This window comes from Dermacentor albipictus, chromosome 1 (assembly GCF_038994185.2).
Source record: "Dermacentor albipictus isolate Rhodes 1998 colony chromosome 1, USDA_Dalb.pri_finalv2, whole genome shotgun sequence".
NCBI classification, from domain to species: domain Eukaryota; kingdom Metazoa; phylum Arthropoda; class Arachnida; order Ixodida; family Ixodidae; genus Dermacentor; species Dermacentor albipictus.
In genome coordinates, this window is record NC_091821.1 from 483,231,326 (window position 1) to 483,248,277 (window position 16,952).

General features: G+C 51.7%; 2 protein-coding genes across 2 annotated transcripts in view; one reads left to right on the forward strand and one right to left on the reverse strand.

Annotated features, from left to right (window-relative positions):
* LOC135901621 (uncharacterized) overlaps positions 1 to 16,952 on the reverse strand; it is a 142,837-nt gene that overhangs the window by 112,708 nt on the left and 13,177 nt on the right. The window lies entirely within an intron of this gene.
* Positions 9,238 to 15,111, forward strand: LOC135901623 (uncharacterized). The gene is made up of 2 exons (XM_065431481.2): positions 9,238 to 9,750; positions 14,215 to 15,111. Exons 1-2 carry the CDS (start codon positions 9,692 to 9,694, stop codon positions 14,810 to 14,812), a joined length of 657 nt encoding a protein of 218 aa, XP_065287553.1. The 5' UTR covers positions 9,238 to 9,691; the 3' UTR covers positions 14,813 to 15,111.

Consider the following 16,952-nt stretch of genomic DNA (forward strand, 5'->3'; position numbering starts at 1 on the left):
AGCTATACTACCAACATAGGAAGTGGCGCGGCCGCCTAGGTTGGCCGTCTTTCAGGGGAGAAAGATTTCTCCTGCCCAATTAGCAGCCCCTCGCGAGCTTTCTTCTTCGTGGCTTATTCGCTGCACCGAAACCCATGCGGCTTCCTGAAGGACCGCAGTGGTGTTCTTTACCACAACACGAAGAGGGGTTCAGATGGGAGTTGTGGAGGCGAGAACCTAGGTTGGGTGAAGTAGTAAACAGGGAGAGAGGGGGGGGGGGGGAGTGTCCAGAGTTGCAAGTCGAGCATGACACGCCACCTTTCTCCTTCAGCGTTTGGAGAAAAACGCTGCACTGTTTCGAACATACGTTGCCCACGTCTGCAGCTATCGGCCGGCTGAATTGGCCAAGACGATTCGTGGTTGGCCGGTGGCTTGGCAATCGCGTCGCTGTCTAGAGTTTGTTGGTCTGCATGCGGGCTTTGCAGAAGCCCGCGAGTAGCGAAATGTTCGCAACTTCGAAATAGCGTTTCCGGCTCGGACTTCGGAGCCGACAGGCAGGCGTCAGACACGGTCCGTGGTGCACGGATTTAGTGCCGAGGCGCGAGCTGGCTGTCGGTGCGGGTTACGGCCGCCCACTTGACAACCGCGAAAGCGCCATACAGATGCGCAAGGTCCGCACAACTGAAGGTGCGCATCCTTGTTCGCGGACAAAGAGCGCGAGGGTGGCGCGGCCGAAAAGCGAGCGAAAAGAAAGCGAAGCCGAGGCTGGGTGCGAACAGGGAAAAAAAAAGAAAAAAGAAAGAAATGGAGGGGGAAAGCAGTTTGCCTGTGCAGGGGAGGAGAAAATGGGCGGCGGGCGGCTCTTTTTCTTGCCTCGGTGGCGGCTGGCTCGCAATCCGATTGTCTTCTGCGGCGGCGCTGCTTCACCGCCTCCTCCTCCTAATGCGAAGCCCAATTTGTCATTCCTGCCCAGGCTCGGCGACCAGGAAAGAATACCGCCTTGTGTCGAGGACAGAAAAAAGAAGAAGAAAAAGTAGGGGGGGGTGGGGGGTTGAAGGAAGAGCCGCGTAGTGCGAGCAACCAGCTGGGTGCCCCCCCGACCCGCCCAAGGGTAGCCGCCCCTCCGAAGCGGTGGTGCTGCTGCCGTTCACACAACATCACAGGCGGTCGACCACCGCCGTCTCGGCCATCGCACGGAGGGATAGACGTGACCGCTTGTCCATCATCCTCGACCCCCGTTCGCGCAGCTGCGCAACGAAGGCCACGCGCGTTGCCTTTGAAATAGCGGCCGACACTTTGCGTGCGCGAAGATGTTGCCGAGATCTTTATGGCGCTGTCATCCTCATGCGAAAGCAAGTTTTGCGGTCGCAGTGCGAAGACTGATTATTCATAGCGCAGTGGTCTGAAAACACAGTTTCTTTATCGACGGATTCGTGGCGCTTGCCGAATTCACTTTCAACGGCTACTAAACATATTCGATAACTCGAAACGTTCTAATTCAGCCGCATACACGTACTCTCACGGCGTACATTCACCCACGGTGGGTAACAGGTCATTTTCTTTAACCGTTTCTTTTGTCCCCGCTCCGTATCTTCCGGACTGTAGGCCGCGCAATGGTGCAGATATAGCGTTGAAGTCAAGCTCATATATGCTTTTTGCAGGTGTTGTGAAATTGATTGGTTCCTTTATTTTGCCATTGCGTCCCGCAACCAATTTTACAGTGCGGCGACATATTACACTACATTAAACTGGTAACTCGGTTCTGCTGAGCCTGGTCGTCTAGACAACCTTGGTCGTCTGTCAGCATGCAGGTATAAGTGTCTTGAAGAATGAAACCACTGCGTAGACTGGATCCGTGGGCACTCCACAGAATTGAAATGCTTAAGCACGCATAATCTGTAGTCAGCGACCCGCGGTAGCTGGTATACTACTAGCTAGTATGCGCGCAGAGGCCGTGTTGATGCGCATATTCTGTGGGGCACGCTCTGCTACGTGCAACGGTGAAAAAAGGGGGGGGACGGTTGCAAGAACGGAAAGGAAGTCGCGGAAGCTTGAATGCCGCGCAGAATGCGCTCAAGAGTTTTATTAGAATTAGGCAGAAGGCACACACAGTTCAATTAGTATGCGTGCTATCCGGAGTACAGCATGTCACATACTGACATGTTGGAACATCGCGAAACATTCTGGGCGCGGTTTTCGTAAGGACAGCAGTATAGTACTTATTTTTCGCCTGTACATGCGTGTGTCGCACTCTAAGCTATAGCGATTCGATGACGTGCTTGGTGTTCGCGTTCTGATGACCTCGTCCGCCACCACTACGGACCTGCGCCCCCATCACAACAAGGGCTCCTCCAGCCTTCTCAGACCACACGTGCGTGAGCCGGGTCCCTCCCCTCCGGGCGTCTCAGGGCAGTGCACGCTTCACCTGAGCACGTGGCTCCGCCGAAAGAAAGAAAGGAAGAAAAGCAAACGAAACCTGCAACCCGTATACGGGCACCTCCGCATCGGGAAGAAGCGACCTCCGTCACAACCCCGCCGCCGTCACCGCGATTCGAAAAGCAACGAACTCCGCAGTCGGGGAGACGCGAAAAGCGCCGAGTTACCGCGGATAAGCGAGCGGCCAAGCGGCCTTGGCTGCCCGCCGACGGTGTTGGGAGATAGCCGAGAACCGGCCACGCATGCAGAATATGTGCGGGAGGTTTGGACGGGGGGGGGGGGGGGGGGCTTGGCGAATAGATTTTGCGCGGTCGTTTTCCTGCGCCTGCTGTGCATGCGCCGTGTGCCTTATCGCTAAGGGGAGGGAGAAAGGGGGAGCGAAAAGAGTCGCGGTGCACCGCTTGGAAAGCGTGCCTCTTTGCACGGTTCGACGGGAGCGACCGCGTGCGGTGCGCGTACGGCAGCCACAACGCGCGCGCTGAGGGAAGGGGATGGGAAGAAAACGAAGAGAGGCGAAAGAGCCATTATCGGTGATTCGCGCAGCGGTAACGAGTGCCAGGCGAGGCTCAACTGCGCGGTGGATCTCAGTCGGCCGAACCGACTAGCCGTACGGGGCACGCGGCAGCTGCGCCAAGTTTCTGCGCCGTACGCCGCTCACACGTGGCGGTAAGAACCGCCCACGACAGACGGTGCGATATTGGCGAACGGAAGGAGAGGCAAATCACGTGCCGACGCGGATGCAAAGCTTAACACGGCGGAAAGCTGAGCTAGTTGGTAAGGATTCATAATGCAAAGAAGGCGCAAGGCCTGCAGACACGGACACAAGAGAACAACACGAACGCCGGCGTTATATATTGCGTTCGTGTCTGCGCGCCTTACCTCTTCTTTGCCTCATGAGGATGAGAAATTGGCTCACCAATTCATCAGTCAAGGAAGACTCTGAGACCATGAATTGAGATTGCAGGCAGATTTGTTATTCCTCACTGAAGAAAAAAAAAAAGCGCTATAGTGTCGTCATTCTTTCTTTCCTTGTGTGTCGCGCTATTTTTCGTCAGTCTCGGATCATGAAGCAGCCATGCTGGCCAGTGCGTAGCGTTGATGGGATGGGGTAACTAGCTGAAATTTGGAGAAGGGGGGGAGGGGTAAGTGTCCACTAGGTGGACACTTACGGTATAGGGGGGTGGGGGTGGAAGGGGGGGTAAGTGTCCTCTAGGTAGACACTTACGGTGTATCACCCCTGGTTTAAGGCAGACCTTTCCTTAGACCACTTCCGAGATACACTTTAGAAGCACACACACTAACTCCTTGAAGGAAAGAGCTCATCAGCGCGGGCTGGAACACTCGAGGCCCGGAAAATCGGAGCTATGAAACAGGGCCAATTGTCCCATTCCAAAGCACGGAGTGCTTGCTACTACACTGTTTGTACGGGGAAAGAGGGAAATAAACCAGAAGGAAACGTTCATCCGACCGCATCGCAACTGCCTTAATTTTATCGAGGCTTGCACCATGAACATCGGCCAGCAGAGGAAGAGGACGTGTATAGGTTAGTTTAGAAATTATAGGTAGAATAGAGAACAAGAACATCACGAGGGAAGACAGTTTACAAAAATCTCGGCTCAAATATAGCCATAAAGCGTCCTATATCACGCCTTGCATAACTTTCGCATGTGCACTCAACCAACGAGGCTATCTCGAGAGGGAAGCCGGCGTGTAAATCGATAATTCTAAGTTGAATCATTTGAATTATCCGAGTTTAACGCAGTAGTTGAGTTCTCCGAATCCAGTGCAGTAGGGTCTTTTGGCGCAGTAGTTAATTTAAAAAAAAAATTCCGTTATACTGCGTTGAAAAACCACGGAAGTTCAGTCTATATACAACGTAGCCACCAACATTAGCTATAGTGATAGTATGATGGCCAATCTCCACAGTCACTACAGTCACTATCATTCAATATATATATATATATATATATATATATATATATATATATATATATATATATATATATATATATATATATATATATATATATATATATATATATATATATATATATATATATATATATATATATATATATATATATATATTCTGGGGTTCTACATGCCAGAACCACGATTTGATTATGAGACACGCCGTAGTGAGGGGCTCCCCATTAATTTCGACCACCCAGGGTTCTTTAACGTGCACACAACGTGCAACGCTATGGACGAAAGACGGGAGTTCTCACATTCGGGGCCCACATCGAAACGCGGCCGGGATTTCATCCCGCGATTCCGTGCTGGGCGGCGCAACGCCAAAGCCAGGCACTAGCATATAAATGTAGTCACAAGACCGAAATAACTGAGCGAAACAGAACAAGCCATGGACAATTTTTCGTACCGAAGTGGACGTCGCAAGGCGTCTTTAGAGAGAGAGAGAGAGAGAGAGAAGAAGTAGAAAAGAAAGATACATGCCGAGAGCGTTTTCCTTTATATATTGCGGTCAACCATCGTCCGCACGAATTAGCGTCTTCCGCCTGCACGCAGCGCGTCGTCAAGCGAGTGCGCGTCGATCATCGCGCGGTGTTCCGTCGCCATTATACACGGCCGCACGACGCGCCTGCAGCTGACGGAGCGTAATTACGCCCCGCTTATCTCGAGATCGCGGCCGGTTTGTAAATGCGCCGGCAAGATAAGAGGGGGGGGGGGGGGGGGGCGCTCGGGCTGCCAGTCGTCCTGACGAACAGCTTCCACCGACGCCACGCGCGGAAGACCGGAGCTGAACGGCTTTAATATCCGAAGCCGGTGGCTGCTTCGGGATGACGAGGCGCGAGGGGAGGGGAGGGTGCTCTTTTGTGCACCTTATATGCGCGTTGTGCGTGGCTTTGCCATGCTTTGCCCCTGGCGAATTCAGCTGCAAATCGTAACAGTAACATGGTACGGCGTCCATAACGTCCCGTACGCTGCACGCAAGTCCTTTAGCTCAAGGTGCCTGGCGGCGCGTGTCACGACAACCGGCGCTCTTAGCATAAGCGGAAGTGACTGCATATGCGTATCAAATAGCAGCAGTGCCGGATGCTGCTGGCCACCCCCTTGTTGCCGGCATTGTGAGAAAACGAGGAGTCTCGCGCTGCCCCAACGAAGACGAGCACTCGGTACGCGAGGACGTTCGCGCACCGCGCGCTGTAAACAGGGACGTGTGCATATACTATACGCGCCCCTGCACGTATGCACGACGCTCGCTTCTTGCATTCTGCACGCACCCACTGTGTGACGCATAGGGCTCGCACGTACGCATCGTATACGCTGTATGCTAGGAATGCCTCAGACGAAAAAAAAACTTTATTCGTGGGTACCACCGCAACATGTCGTCGTTGATTGAGCGACTAAGGCCAGTGAGTCAACCAACAGTATGGCGCTTGACGTAAAACCACGTATGCGCAAAGTTTGTTGACTGGAAAACATATTTCGTTGCGTCGCTCATAGCGGTTTAGAGCAGCTATACATGTCACGGGGTCAATGAACCAGCTGTGCCGTTGTCGCAAGGAGCAGGAGGAGACTTGCTTACTGCAGATCCTTGCCTTGCAAAAGCTTCCTACAGTTGCTCTGCCCGAGCAAAGCTTCTCAAGTGGGGTGAAGCTTGCCACAGTATACGTACGGTAACGCGAGGGAAACCTAATGGCGCGGACAGATTTAAACAGGGCCGAAATAGACCACGGACCCTCCACACCACGTCGCCCTGCTATCCCACATACGTGAATCGTCATTCACGCTCTAGCTGAGCAACACTCCGGAATTTGAGGAGGGGCCTCTCTTCTAAATATCCAGTGATCCTCGCGGAGACAAAATGTCACCAGTGCTTTTTTTTTATTCTTGAGTTTTACGTGCCAAAACCACGATCTGATTATGAAGCACGCCGGATGTCAGGGACTCCGGATTGATCTTGACCACCTTGAGTTCTTTAACGTGCGCTAAACTAGCCTTTTGTGTTGGGCCATCTTGCACTTGAGTCCATCCACAATCACCACTTTTTCACGTATCAAATTCAGGACAGTCCACAGGCTCACGACACCAAGAGCTTGACAGTGCACGCACGACGACGATGTGCCAAGTCCTATCTCGCACGGGGGCCGGCTGCAGTTTGAGCTCATCCGGCGCAGATGCGATTAAGGAGGAAGGCTTCACTTCTGTGACAGTACGTCTTAGTCACACAAGTTTGGTGCGATGGTGCCCGAAGCGAACGAATTTGGATGATACAAAGCATTCTGCTAGTTAAGTTGTCCAGTAAAAGAAAGGTAAGAAGCATAGCGTGAGCGCGACTTCTTTTTCATTCGACATCAAGATGTGGGACAACTTACACTTCCTCGAAACGTGAGTACTGGCCTGTAGTTCACGCGCACTCTGGCGGCAAACCATTACGCGCTCCAGTGTCTCGGAGCAGTTGGCACATACCGCAGGAGGCGTCCGGTCGCTGTCCACCTTCTGTCTTTTCCTTTAATAATCTTACTCGCAAGTTTTTTTTTTTTTTAATGGGACTTTACGTGACAGAAACACGATTTAATTATGAGGCACGCCGTAGTGGGGAGGGGGGTGGGGGGCTCCGTATGAACGTTCACCATCATGGGGATCTGTAACGTGCCCTCGTGCTAGGGACACGGGTGTTCTTGCATTTCGTCCCCATTGGAATGCCACCACCGCGACCGGGATTTGCTCCCGCGACCTCGTACTTAGCAGCTCAACACAATATAGTCGCTAAGTCGCCGCCGCGGCTATACTGCTGATAATGTACAGTACGGAGAGCCATTTATTTACTAATGATAGGTATACGGCTCATACATCTGCGACCCCCGATTTCAACCATTGTAGGGGGTTAGTTGGATGACATATATGGCGGCCAATATGTCATACACAGATCAAGCCTATATGAAGACTGCATCATATATATGGCCCTCTTGTTAAAAAGCGCTCGGCGATGTACGCGGTTAAAATATTCTCGCGACGAATCACTAGACATATTGCATACCTTTTCTTGCCACGCAAACGCCTTCTGTCACGTTGCAGTATTGCGGCGAACGGTTTTCGTATCTTTTATTGTTATGGTTGGCGTCTGGCACCACGTGCAGAAAGGAATTTCAACCGACCTTCTCTCACCCTGCCTCGTCGAAATAAGGTGTGACTTCGCCTGCTATGGTTGGCGACGGAAGCAAGAGCCCTCCTCCTTGAAGCAGGCTTTCTGGGCCGGTCACGTGACGTCCACGGAAGCAAGATCTCTCCCACGATTGTAGAGAGCCTAACTAAGGGGCTCCGAAATGTACTTTTGATCACTTCATGCTCTTCTCATTTACTTTCACCAACTTTTGAATAAACCGTGCAAGTTTCGAACTAGAAATCGTCTTGCCCTTGCTTGGTCGCCATGGTCTACCCCATGCCTGCAGCCCGCTGACAACGCCACGCTACCCAATAAGTATCGTCGGTCGAGCTTCGATAGGTAGGCGCCGCTACAACTCGGCAGCACTACGATACGCTACCCTGGAGTACGCAACATTAGACGCGTACTGTTATAATGAACGACCGACTTTTGGAAACCGCGTGCACGGAATTAACGTGTAATGTCCTGAGACAATTCTTCTTTGCAGTGAAATAAATCGAGCCGTCACCGGTAGCCCGCAGCCTGCGTGCACATTCGCGCCACGATGGCGGCGGCATCTGCGAATCGAAGTAACTGTACATCTCGCACCTCGCGGTCTGCGTCTTGAACGTGGTTTTACTTAACGTATGCGAATGCCGTAGTAAGCGCGCTTATAAGCCAAGGACAACTTGCGCGCACGGGAACGCCCGTGCAGCAGTACAGCAGAGGCGGCATAACTTCCTTCCCGCCACGCGTTGGAATTCAATTTGTAATCGGGATGCCACTATAGTAGTAAGTAGCCTTCTTGCCCAACGAGCTCCCCTCGCTTGCTGCGGGAGGTAGCAGCATGCAGCAGCGGCGGGCGCGCAACCAGTGCTCGCAGCGCAATGCTGCATGCATTGCTGCACAGGGGCAACGGTGCAGCCACGCACTTAAGCTCTCGAGAAGTGTTATACTGCGCGAACACCTCTTCACTGAGGCGGTATTTCGGAGTGATCTCTTTTGGGGAGGCGATTCCTTTTGCGACCGACGCGCCCGGTGCCGAGTCACGCGAAATCTCGCGAAAGTGATCGTCCCCGCATTAAGCTAATCGCTCGAAATTCTAACCTCTGCATACAGCATATATAGACAGATCTTGCCGGGAGATCAGTTGTAGCGGTTGGAAGCAGGTTGCTGCTGCTACTCCATTTCACTTATAGTATATGGGCTGCATATGTGTGGCTATAAGTGTATATATAGAAACCGAAAGCGAACGAAGGAAAGTGGCACAAGAGCACTGCTGCGATACCTGGACATTACTTGGACTGATTGACCACCTGCAACGAACATGTTAGAGCGAGATAGGAATGAATGCAAACTAACCAGATTGAGGTGTCTTGTTTGCTACCCTGCACTATGGTCCCTAATTGCTAGGGACCATACCTGCGCTGTGGGACGGGAGAAGCGAGGATAAAAGATACAGGAAAAGGGTGCGGTTACGATTGGCGTGAAGCATCCCGTGCAAATAGGATTATGCAAGTTTAACTGTGCAAATCAAGGGGAGGCCCTCCTTCCAAACGGGACCTGCGGGTTACCGCCAGCGGAGGCAAGCACGTTGTGAAAAAGTACGCACAAAGTACCGAGCGCAAGAGCAGACGACATTGCGGCCGTCCTCAACAAGAGGAAAAGAAAGACAAGGGAGTCTCGTGGAGCGCATGAGAAGGGGCTCGCGCAACGGAGATCGTTGGAACGCCGGCACGACAAGGGCCGCCGGGCCTACGGAACCCACATCTACCGGTGAGGTTCACTTGACCGGGCGTCCGTCTTCGGGACAAGGAACGCCTCGGGTCGTTATACGGCATGAGACTTCGGAGCGGCCTGCTGCAGCCTCGAACCCGCATCTACGCGCGGGGTTCGGGGGAGCGAGCGTCCGTCATCGAGACGAGGAGCGCCTCGGGTCGTCGCCTTGCTCGAGGCCCCACGTCGGCCTGCTGACATCTTGGAACCCGCTTCTACGCGCGAGGTTCGGGTTACCGGGCGTCCGTAATCGAAACGAGCGCTTTGGGCCGTCTTCTTGCTCGAGACTTCGGAGTGGCCTGTTCGCGTCTACGGAGCTGTGGGCCGTCCACCTTTTCCTGCCCCCATGCTGCTGCGTCTGCTCTTCCACGCCGGTCCTCATCCTACCAGCGAATGTTCCACCCCAAAGACTCTTGGAATCTCACCATGCTCCGGACTTCAATCGCAACCTCGTGAGACTACATTTTTTTTGTCCTGTTTACGAACAGCCTGACATGCGTGGTTCTAGTTGAAAGTATTCATCGTGATTATGTGCCGTCTAATATAATTGTCGTGTGTTTGCTAACCATGCACCGTCTCCTTCATCTTCCTCGCTTCACACGCTTTGCAACGTGACGATCGCAACACATCACACACGTGTAACGTCGCCTACAGACAGCGGAAGCAGCCGCCAATCACCGATCTGACTGAGCTCGATCGGTGATTCGACACATGGTCCGGTTGGACCATGTGACGTAAGCGTGAGTTAAATCCCGCCTACCATTTTAGCGGGCCTATTTATACGGCCCCGCAATGTATCTTTTTACGTTATCTTCTGTCTTTCCTGCTTCGTTACCACGGAATAAACAGTGCAAGTTTCGTTCTAGAAATCGTCTCCCCCGTGCTTGGTAGCGATGGTCTCATGGACGCCTGCGGCCTGCCGACAACACCACGCTACGCTGCAGTAACGCCGGTCGAGGTTCAAGTAACCGGCGTCGCCGCAATTTCTGACAGCGATGGGATAAGCTAGCCCGAGTCCCAATAGTGCTAAGTATTCCATAACAGCGGCTATGCCAAAGCACATCAACTCTTCAATTTATCTCCTCTTAACCTTTCCTTCTCCTTTCCCGCTTCTCGTAGAGCAGGGAAGCCAAACGGAATCATTCCTGGTTAACCTACACTTTAAATGGAAATAACACCCACGTGGAAGTATAATGCTTGCTCCCTGGCGACCCCCCGGTTGGGAGTTTATTATGCTCCCTATGAGCGGAGAAGAAGTTTTACTTAAGCCACGGGAGTTTTGTTTCCTGTGTTTTTTTTAGATTTTTGCTTTGCAATGGACGCAGTTTTTTTTTTTTTTTTGAGGGTGCAACGGGACTATAAAAAAGGTACCGCGTTAGTTTGCGTCAAGATTTTTATACGCAGAGCGTACTGCTCAAATTTAGCAATATTACACACAAGACCGCGTCAAATTGAACGAAGCAAGTAAATGAAAGCACATAAATCATGACATACACAAGCATTTCAGAAACACCAAATGCAGAACTTTGAAAGACATCCGACGTACACACGATACTCAAGAAGCAACACCCGCCGCGGTTGCTCAGTGGCTATGGTGTTGGGCTGCTGAGCACGAGGTCGCGGGATCGAATCCCGGCCACGGCGGCCGCATTTCGGTGGGGGCGAAATTTGAAAACACCCGTGTACTTAGATTTAGGTGCACGTTAAAGAACCCAAGGTAGTCAAAATTTCCGGAGCCCTCCACTACGGCGTGCCTCATAATCAGAAAGTGGTTTTGGCACGTTAAACCCCATAATTTTTTAATTTTTTTCCAAGAAGCAATGCTGCCAGTATATATAGCCACGATAATGCGTACCTCAAAACCTCCTAGGGATCAGCTGCGCTTTCTTCAAATTTACGAATCACATGCTCGTTCATACGAGATCCGCCTCTCTGAAATTGACAGAATACCTTAATCAACACAAAACTGTTAATATGGAATAGTGAGAGAAAATGTTAATGGCGTAATTTTTCAAAATTAGCATGCCATTCTGTGAGTGCTGATGCGACTTCGCACGCTGCCGGCGTTCGCGGACAAAAAGTAGAGCGTTAGTTGCAAAAAAAATTAAGTGCGTGTGCTTCACAGCAAAATTAATATTTGCGGTATAGTGGTAACGTAGCAAGAAATTATTACGTGTGAGCATGACCCGCAGCAGCCGACGTAACACCGAAAAGATCGCAGTCATACATTTTCTACACCGCACTACTTGCTCAGCGTCCAAGCAATCTCTCTCGGTTGTGAAAAGGAGCTACATCGCTGATCTGTCGAGTGAATCCTTAAACACGGAGCCAGCAGGCATGCTTCTAAATCAGTGTCTGGGATAGTGCATTATGTTAATGCAATATAAGAAGCAACGACGTGACCAAAACCTATATGCGCGATAACAATTCGATTCACATCGCTCAGTAAGAAGCTTTATTTACAGTCCGCATACTTATGTCCTACCGTTTTTCTTGGGCGAGGATTTCCGTACACAGATACATAAAAACAGTTGCTTGCACTCCGGTGTTTCTCACTGGCAACACAGCACCGCAAGAACTGGGGTACGCCATTCATGTGCGACTATATAGCATGGACGTCATGCCTCGAACAGTGGCTGCTGTTGCATTGCTACGCGGTCCTTTCAAACATTGCACTGGACGTTGTGAGCATGTACCCAAAAGGACATAAAAGTCGCATTACACGTACTGAAGAACACAAGCCATAGTCACGCAGCACGAAAACATAGTCAGAACCTCAGCCGACGTCAGGAGCCAGTGAGCAGCTTCGTGGTATACCTGAACCTTTTTCCGCACTTGAAAACGTTGCTCATGCATCCATCGTTGTCAGCAAAGTGATCAGAGCTAACGTACTTGAAGCTGAGATATAGGCGTGCCTGAAGCTCACTCTAACACTTTCTGGAAGGAACTACAGGAAACAAATAGAGAAAACGCTGTCACGGAACGACACTTCACAGATGTAAACAAACCGTCAGCCATGAGCACTGCCGACTCTGCCGAACGCCCCCGGTCGCTGGCAAGGCGCACAGCCTCATGGAAAGCGCCACGTGACCAACCGGTTTCGGAGGAGGGGAGTTTTTTGAAACTCCCTGTGGGAGTTTTCACTGGAGAACAAGATTTTGAAGCGGAGTAAAATCGCGTCATGTCACCCTAATCCTCCCGCAGCTAGCCAACGGAGTGAAACGAGGGAATGGCGCTGTTTTGCTTCCATACTTCGGAGTAAATATTCGAGGAGGGGAGGTTTTAGGGCACATCACCTGTTAAAAACTCCCAGGTGGGTTTAGTTTTGTTTCAAGTGTACCTGCCTTTCATGTCTCTTATTTTTCTTCTGTTCTCTGGCTCTCTCCAACTTTTAATAGAATAAAACGGTTGGCAGTAGCGCTTTTTTTTTCTTTTCCTTGTTTCAGTTCAATATCCTTTGCCTGCTACAACGAAATGTCATTTATAACGAAATATTTTTTACGTCCCAGCCGAATTTCTATCTTTAATGTGTATTGTGAACACCTGCACAACAAAGGCAACTGCCCCATCTCACTCGGTTTTATGAGTATTTATGCTATGTGAACTGTTCTGTTGCGCGACCATGTATTTATATTGTAGTACTGAGACTTAGTACGTCAATGTTCGTTCGTGTGTTTATTTGTCCGGTTTGGTGATTGTTGAGAACCTTCCGACGATAACTATGACGTAAGAGAGGAGTAGCAGCCGGCGCCACACATGGGCACCAACTTCTCCTTAAATACATTCAATTAAAAAAACAAGAAACAACTACAACGAGTTTGACTGTACAACAAAGAAGTCTAGGTGTCTCCGATGGCTGATTTGTTGCTTGACAACACATGCCACGTAGCGGTGCCGTCACCGTCCTCCGCACATGTCACTATAGTCCTCAAGGTGCAGTCTGCGCGAGCGCTAACGACTGCGCTGGCTATACGCATGGCATGGACGGGTGTGCCGACGCCACAAGTATAGAGCTATTACGCTGCTCAAGGAATCGCTCAACCGGCATGCTGCTTGTAATGCATCAGCGAGTTCAACAGCTGACGGATAGGCTGGAGTCGACGACGTGATGATGGAATTTCAACTGACAACTGACGCTGTATTCAAAGCCATCTAAGGAGAAAGGACGCGAATCTCGACGGAATCAGTTGTCATGAAGATTCCGTAAACGAGCCAACAATTTTGACGGGAAGGGAGGCGACAGTAGCATTCGACGATACGCAGCATCACATTGCGCCGCTTTTCGGCGAGGCGCGCGCTCTGGACCTCGGTGCAATAACGTTGGATGCGGTCGCACGTTCTCAGAGACAACAGGTGCACAAAGTATTAGCTACCTATTTCGCTAAGTTTCTCTCGAATTGATGTTAAATAGAGGGTTTCTCTTGTTGAACGTGCTTATCCTGTTATATCATGAGCCGTACAGTGTGCGACCTTTATAACGAAGTGACCTGTACAACGAAAGATTGTGCGGGTCCCAAGCACTTCGTTATAGAGGCGTTTGGCTGTGTAACGCTAGTGATAAGTCCGAGCGTGCACACATGAACGGAAGACACGACTGGGCGATCCGCCATAACGCTTTTTCTTCGTCTTTTTTTTTTTTTTTTCGAAGTGTCGGCTTTAGCGTTGCAGACACAGCGCACAGGTCTTGGTCGTTTTGGCGCTCCGTCGATTCGCTTCTGCCTGTATTGTCCTCTGAGTGCGATGGTCTTAGGTCAAGGCATATATGGACGGAAGCGAAACTTCTATAGAAGCATGTATGTTGCAACGGCCGCTGATCATGATGATTTATCAGCATTCCCTCTAAAACGGGTCGGTGACCAATAGTCGCTTCACCTGATTGGGTTAATCAGGTATGTTGCACATGCCTTTCATTCTAGGGCCCGAGCACTCAAGACTGCCCTGCAGAACCCAGAGCTCGCGTCCTTTGTCGACGCGGCGCAGTATCCTGGATCAAACTCGTACGCGGCCACGATGGTTGACCCCCCGCGCAAGATCCTGAATGCAGCGTCTCCCCAACACTCGATGGCGTCTGTCGCAGAGCAAGTCACAGTGGCGCTGGCTCTGTGCAAACCCAGGCGCACGCGGATCTTCACGGACTTCTGGTCGGCGGCGATGGCCTTTCTCGCCAGCTCGGTCTCGGCCGAGGCAGCGGCGGTGCTGAGAACCCGCCAGCCAGGCACGGCCCGTCACGTCCTCACTTGGTTTTCGGCGCACATGGGTCGGAACGTCTCCCCCGGCTCGATCGACCCCATTGAGCTGGCCCACGACCAGCCGCGAGGTCTCGTCAACTGCGCCGGTCCGAGGTGCCCGAATTCGCAGGGGATCGACCGAAACACGGACCCGCTGCTTACTTTCCACGAGATCACTGCTCACTACCAGCTGGGACGCAGGCAGTTTCCGGCTCCTCACCCGAAGCCAGGCAGACCCCAGGCCTCGGTGCTGAGAATGCTGCCGACGGGCTCCTTTCCGTCTTGATCCAGGCTGAGCCACTACACTCCGGGTGTGGATCCCCGCTGCCCCGACTGCGGCCAGGAACGGTCCACTTTGAATCACATGCTGCGGCAATGTTCTGCGTTGCGCCACTCGCCTTTCAACAGGCAAGAAGATTGGGAAAAAAACCGTGAAGAGCGACGACTTTCAAGTCCAGCTTCGGGCTGTCCAAAGGGCCTGCAACAGGGCTGAAGATCACGGTCTTCTGCCCCCGGCGCGGGTGCGGCCCGCAACTGCGACAACGTAGTCCCTTAGGACCAAATAAAGTTTCTGGTCTGTCTGTATGTATACTATTGGAATCTTGGTGCTGACACCCGTTATTGCAATCGCACCGCTGGCACGAGTTGTTGCGAATGGGTCGCAAGCCCCAAGGGTAGCGTTGGCCTGGCGGCCTGGGGCACAACTGGAAGCATCCTAAGGTCCGAGCAAAGCATGAGTCGACTGCTAACAGAACAACTTGTTTATTCGAGCATCGCAAAAGAGCGGCCGGTCAGGTCGACCGAAGTGGAGAGACGGGAGGGCACGTTACTCAACAGAAGAAATCGGAGCCTCTCTCTTGGCGTCCGGGGGCAGCTGGTTGTATACTCTCGGAGTCGAAGGCAAGAAGGAAGGCCTCGTGACGAGACCACGTGACGACGGGGCACGGACACGCTGAGAGACATGTTGAGACGAGTGTAGTGACGCATCCGCCGAGCCGGCGCCGGTCAGACCTCCTCGCTTCACACTTGGGGAGCTCCTCTCCCCGGCTGCCGCGCTTTGACAAGCGTGGGCACCAACATGCAGTCGATGAGGATAGCAATAGGGGCTTGTTGGTACGGCATATCTTATTTGGTTATAGCGCAAGTTTGAAAAGGACAAAAGAAGGCACATCTGTGCCTTCTTTTGGCGCTGTGTGCCTTCTGAAGGCGCTGTGTGTGTCAGATGCGCCTTCTTTTGTCCTTGTCAAGCTTGCGCTATAACCAAATAAGACCAGCATGCACACACACACACACGCACACACGAATACACGTGGCATCGAAACATGCCTGGACGCGCTTGGCGGGGAGGCGTTGAGGCAGCGCTCAACGGGCCAAAATGTCCGCCGCTTCGAATGAAGCCCCGGCGTCCGTTGCATCCGCGCCGGCTATACCGCGCGTCGTAGGCGAAACGTAACAATACACCTCCTTAATCTTCTTCCACTTCCTCAAAACTTATCTACCTTATTGTACCGCTACACCTATGCATTTAACGGATCCGGTCGTATCAATCTCTTCCCTGCTTTCTTTCTACCAATAACCTAAACGTCTCTTAGTTATCTCGACTGCTGACCGGTTGATAACTCCGTCCACTTTAATTCCAAGCTCTTCTGCAAGGTGTACGTAATAGTAACTACGGACCTTACTGGGTGAATCTTCAGATTCCACTAGTATGTGCTGAGGGGTCTCCGGATTTGTACTACAGCATACGCATGCGTCATCGTGTTGCGATCATTTGCTCCGGTATATTTTTGTCCTTAGGCAGCCAGGCCGAATCTCAAATAGCAGGGCACTTGCCTTCGTGTTATCGTACAGATTTTACATTCTAATTTCTTTCTTCCTGTACCTGTCTCTTCGTCGTATGTTTTTTGTTGTCATTCTTTGCATCCAAGTTTACCTGTCTCTGTTCCTCCCGCTTTCTGATGACTCCTGGTTGTCTACGCTTTCAATGGAAACTTTGCAAAGAGGGGAGTGCACCTTGCCGTAGGCCCGAGGAAGCGTTCGGGCGCTGGGTGCGAGAGTACTTGTGTGGAAGGTATTCCCCGTCGTCGCCTTTTTGCTACCTGTGCCACCGACTTTCATGGCGTGAAATTCAGCTTGGGTTGTTTGTTTAGTCTCCTTGCGTCGTGTCAAAATGATGCAGGAAGACTGCATTCCGTTTTCCTTTTTGTACACGGGATGGACTTGCGACTTTTCGCGATGCTCGATCGCCAGCAGCCAGGTATATGCAGCTCCCTGCACTCAACAACCGCGACCGTGCGCCAGGCCCATCGTGGTTGGGCATTTAAATATGAGGGTTACGTGAAGAACGTTATGCTCAATCTGAGCGTCAGTGACCCACGCGTGCTTGTTGTTCAGGCAGCTTGCACCTACCCCAGTGGATTCGACAT

Coding starts and splice junctions, on each gene's coding strand:
- LOC135901623 (XM_065431481.2), top strand. CDS start 9,692: ATGTTCCACCCCAAAGACTCTTGGAATCTCACCATGCTCCGGACTTCA. Junction 9,751..14,214: donor CGGACTTCAATCGCAACCTC/GTGAGACTACAT, acceptor CTTTCATTCTAG/GGCCCGAGCACTCAAGACTG.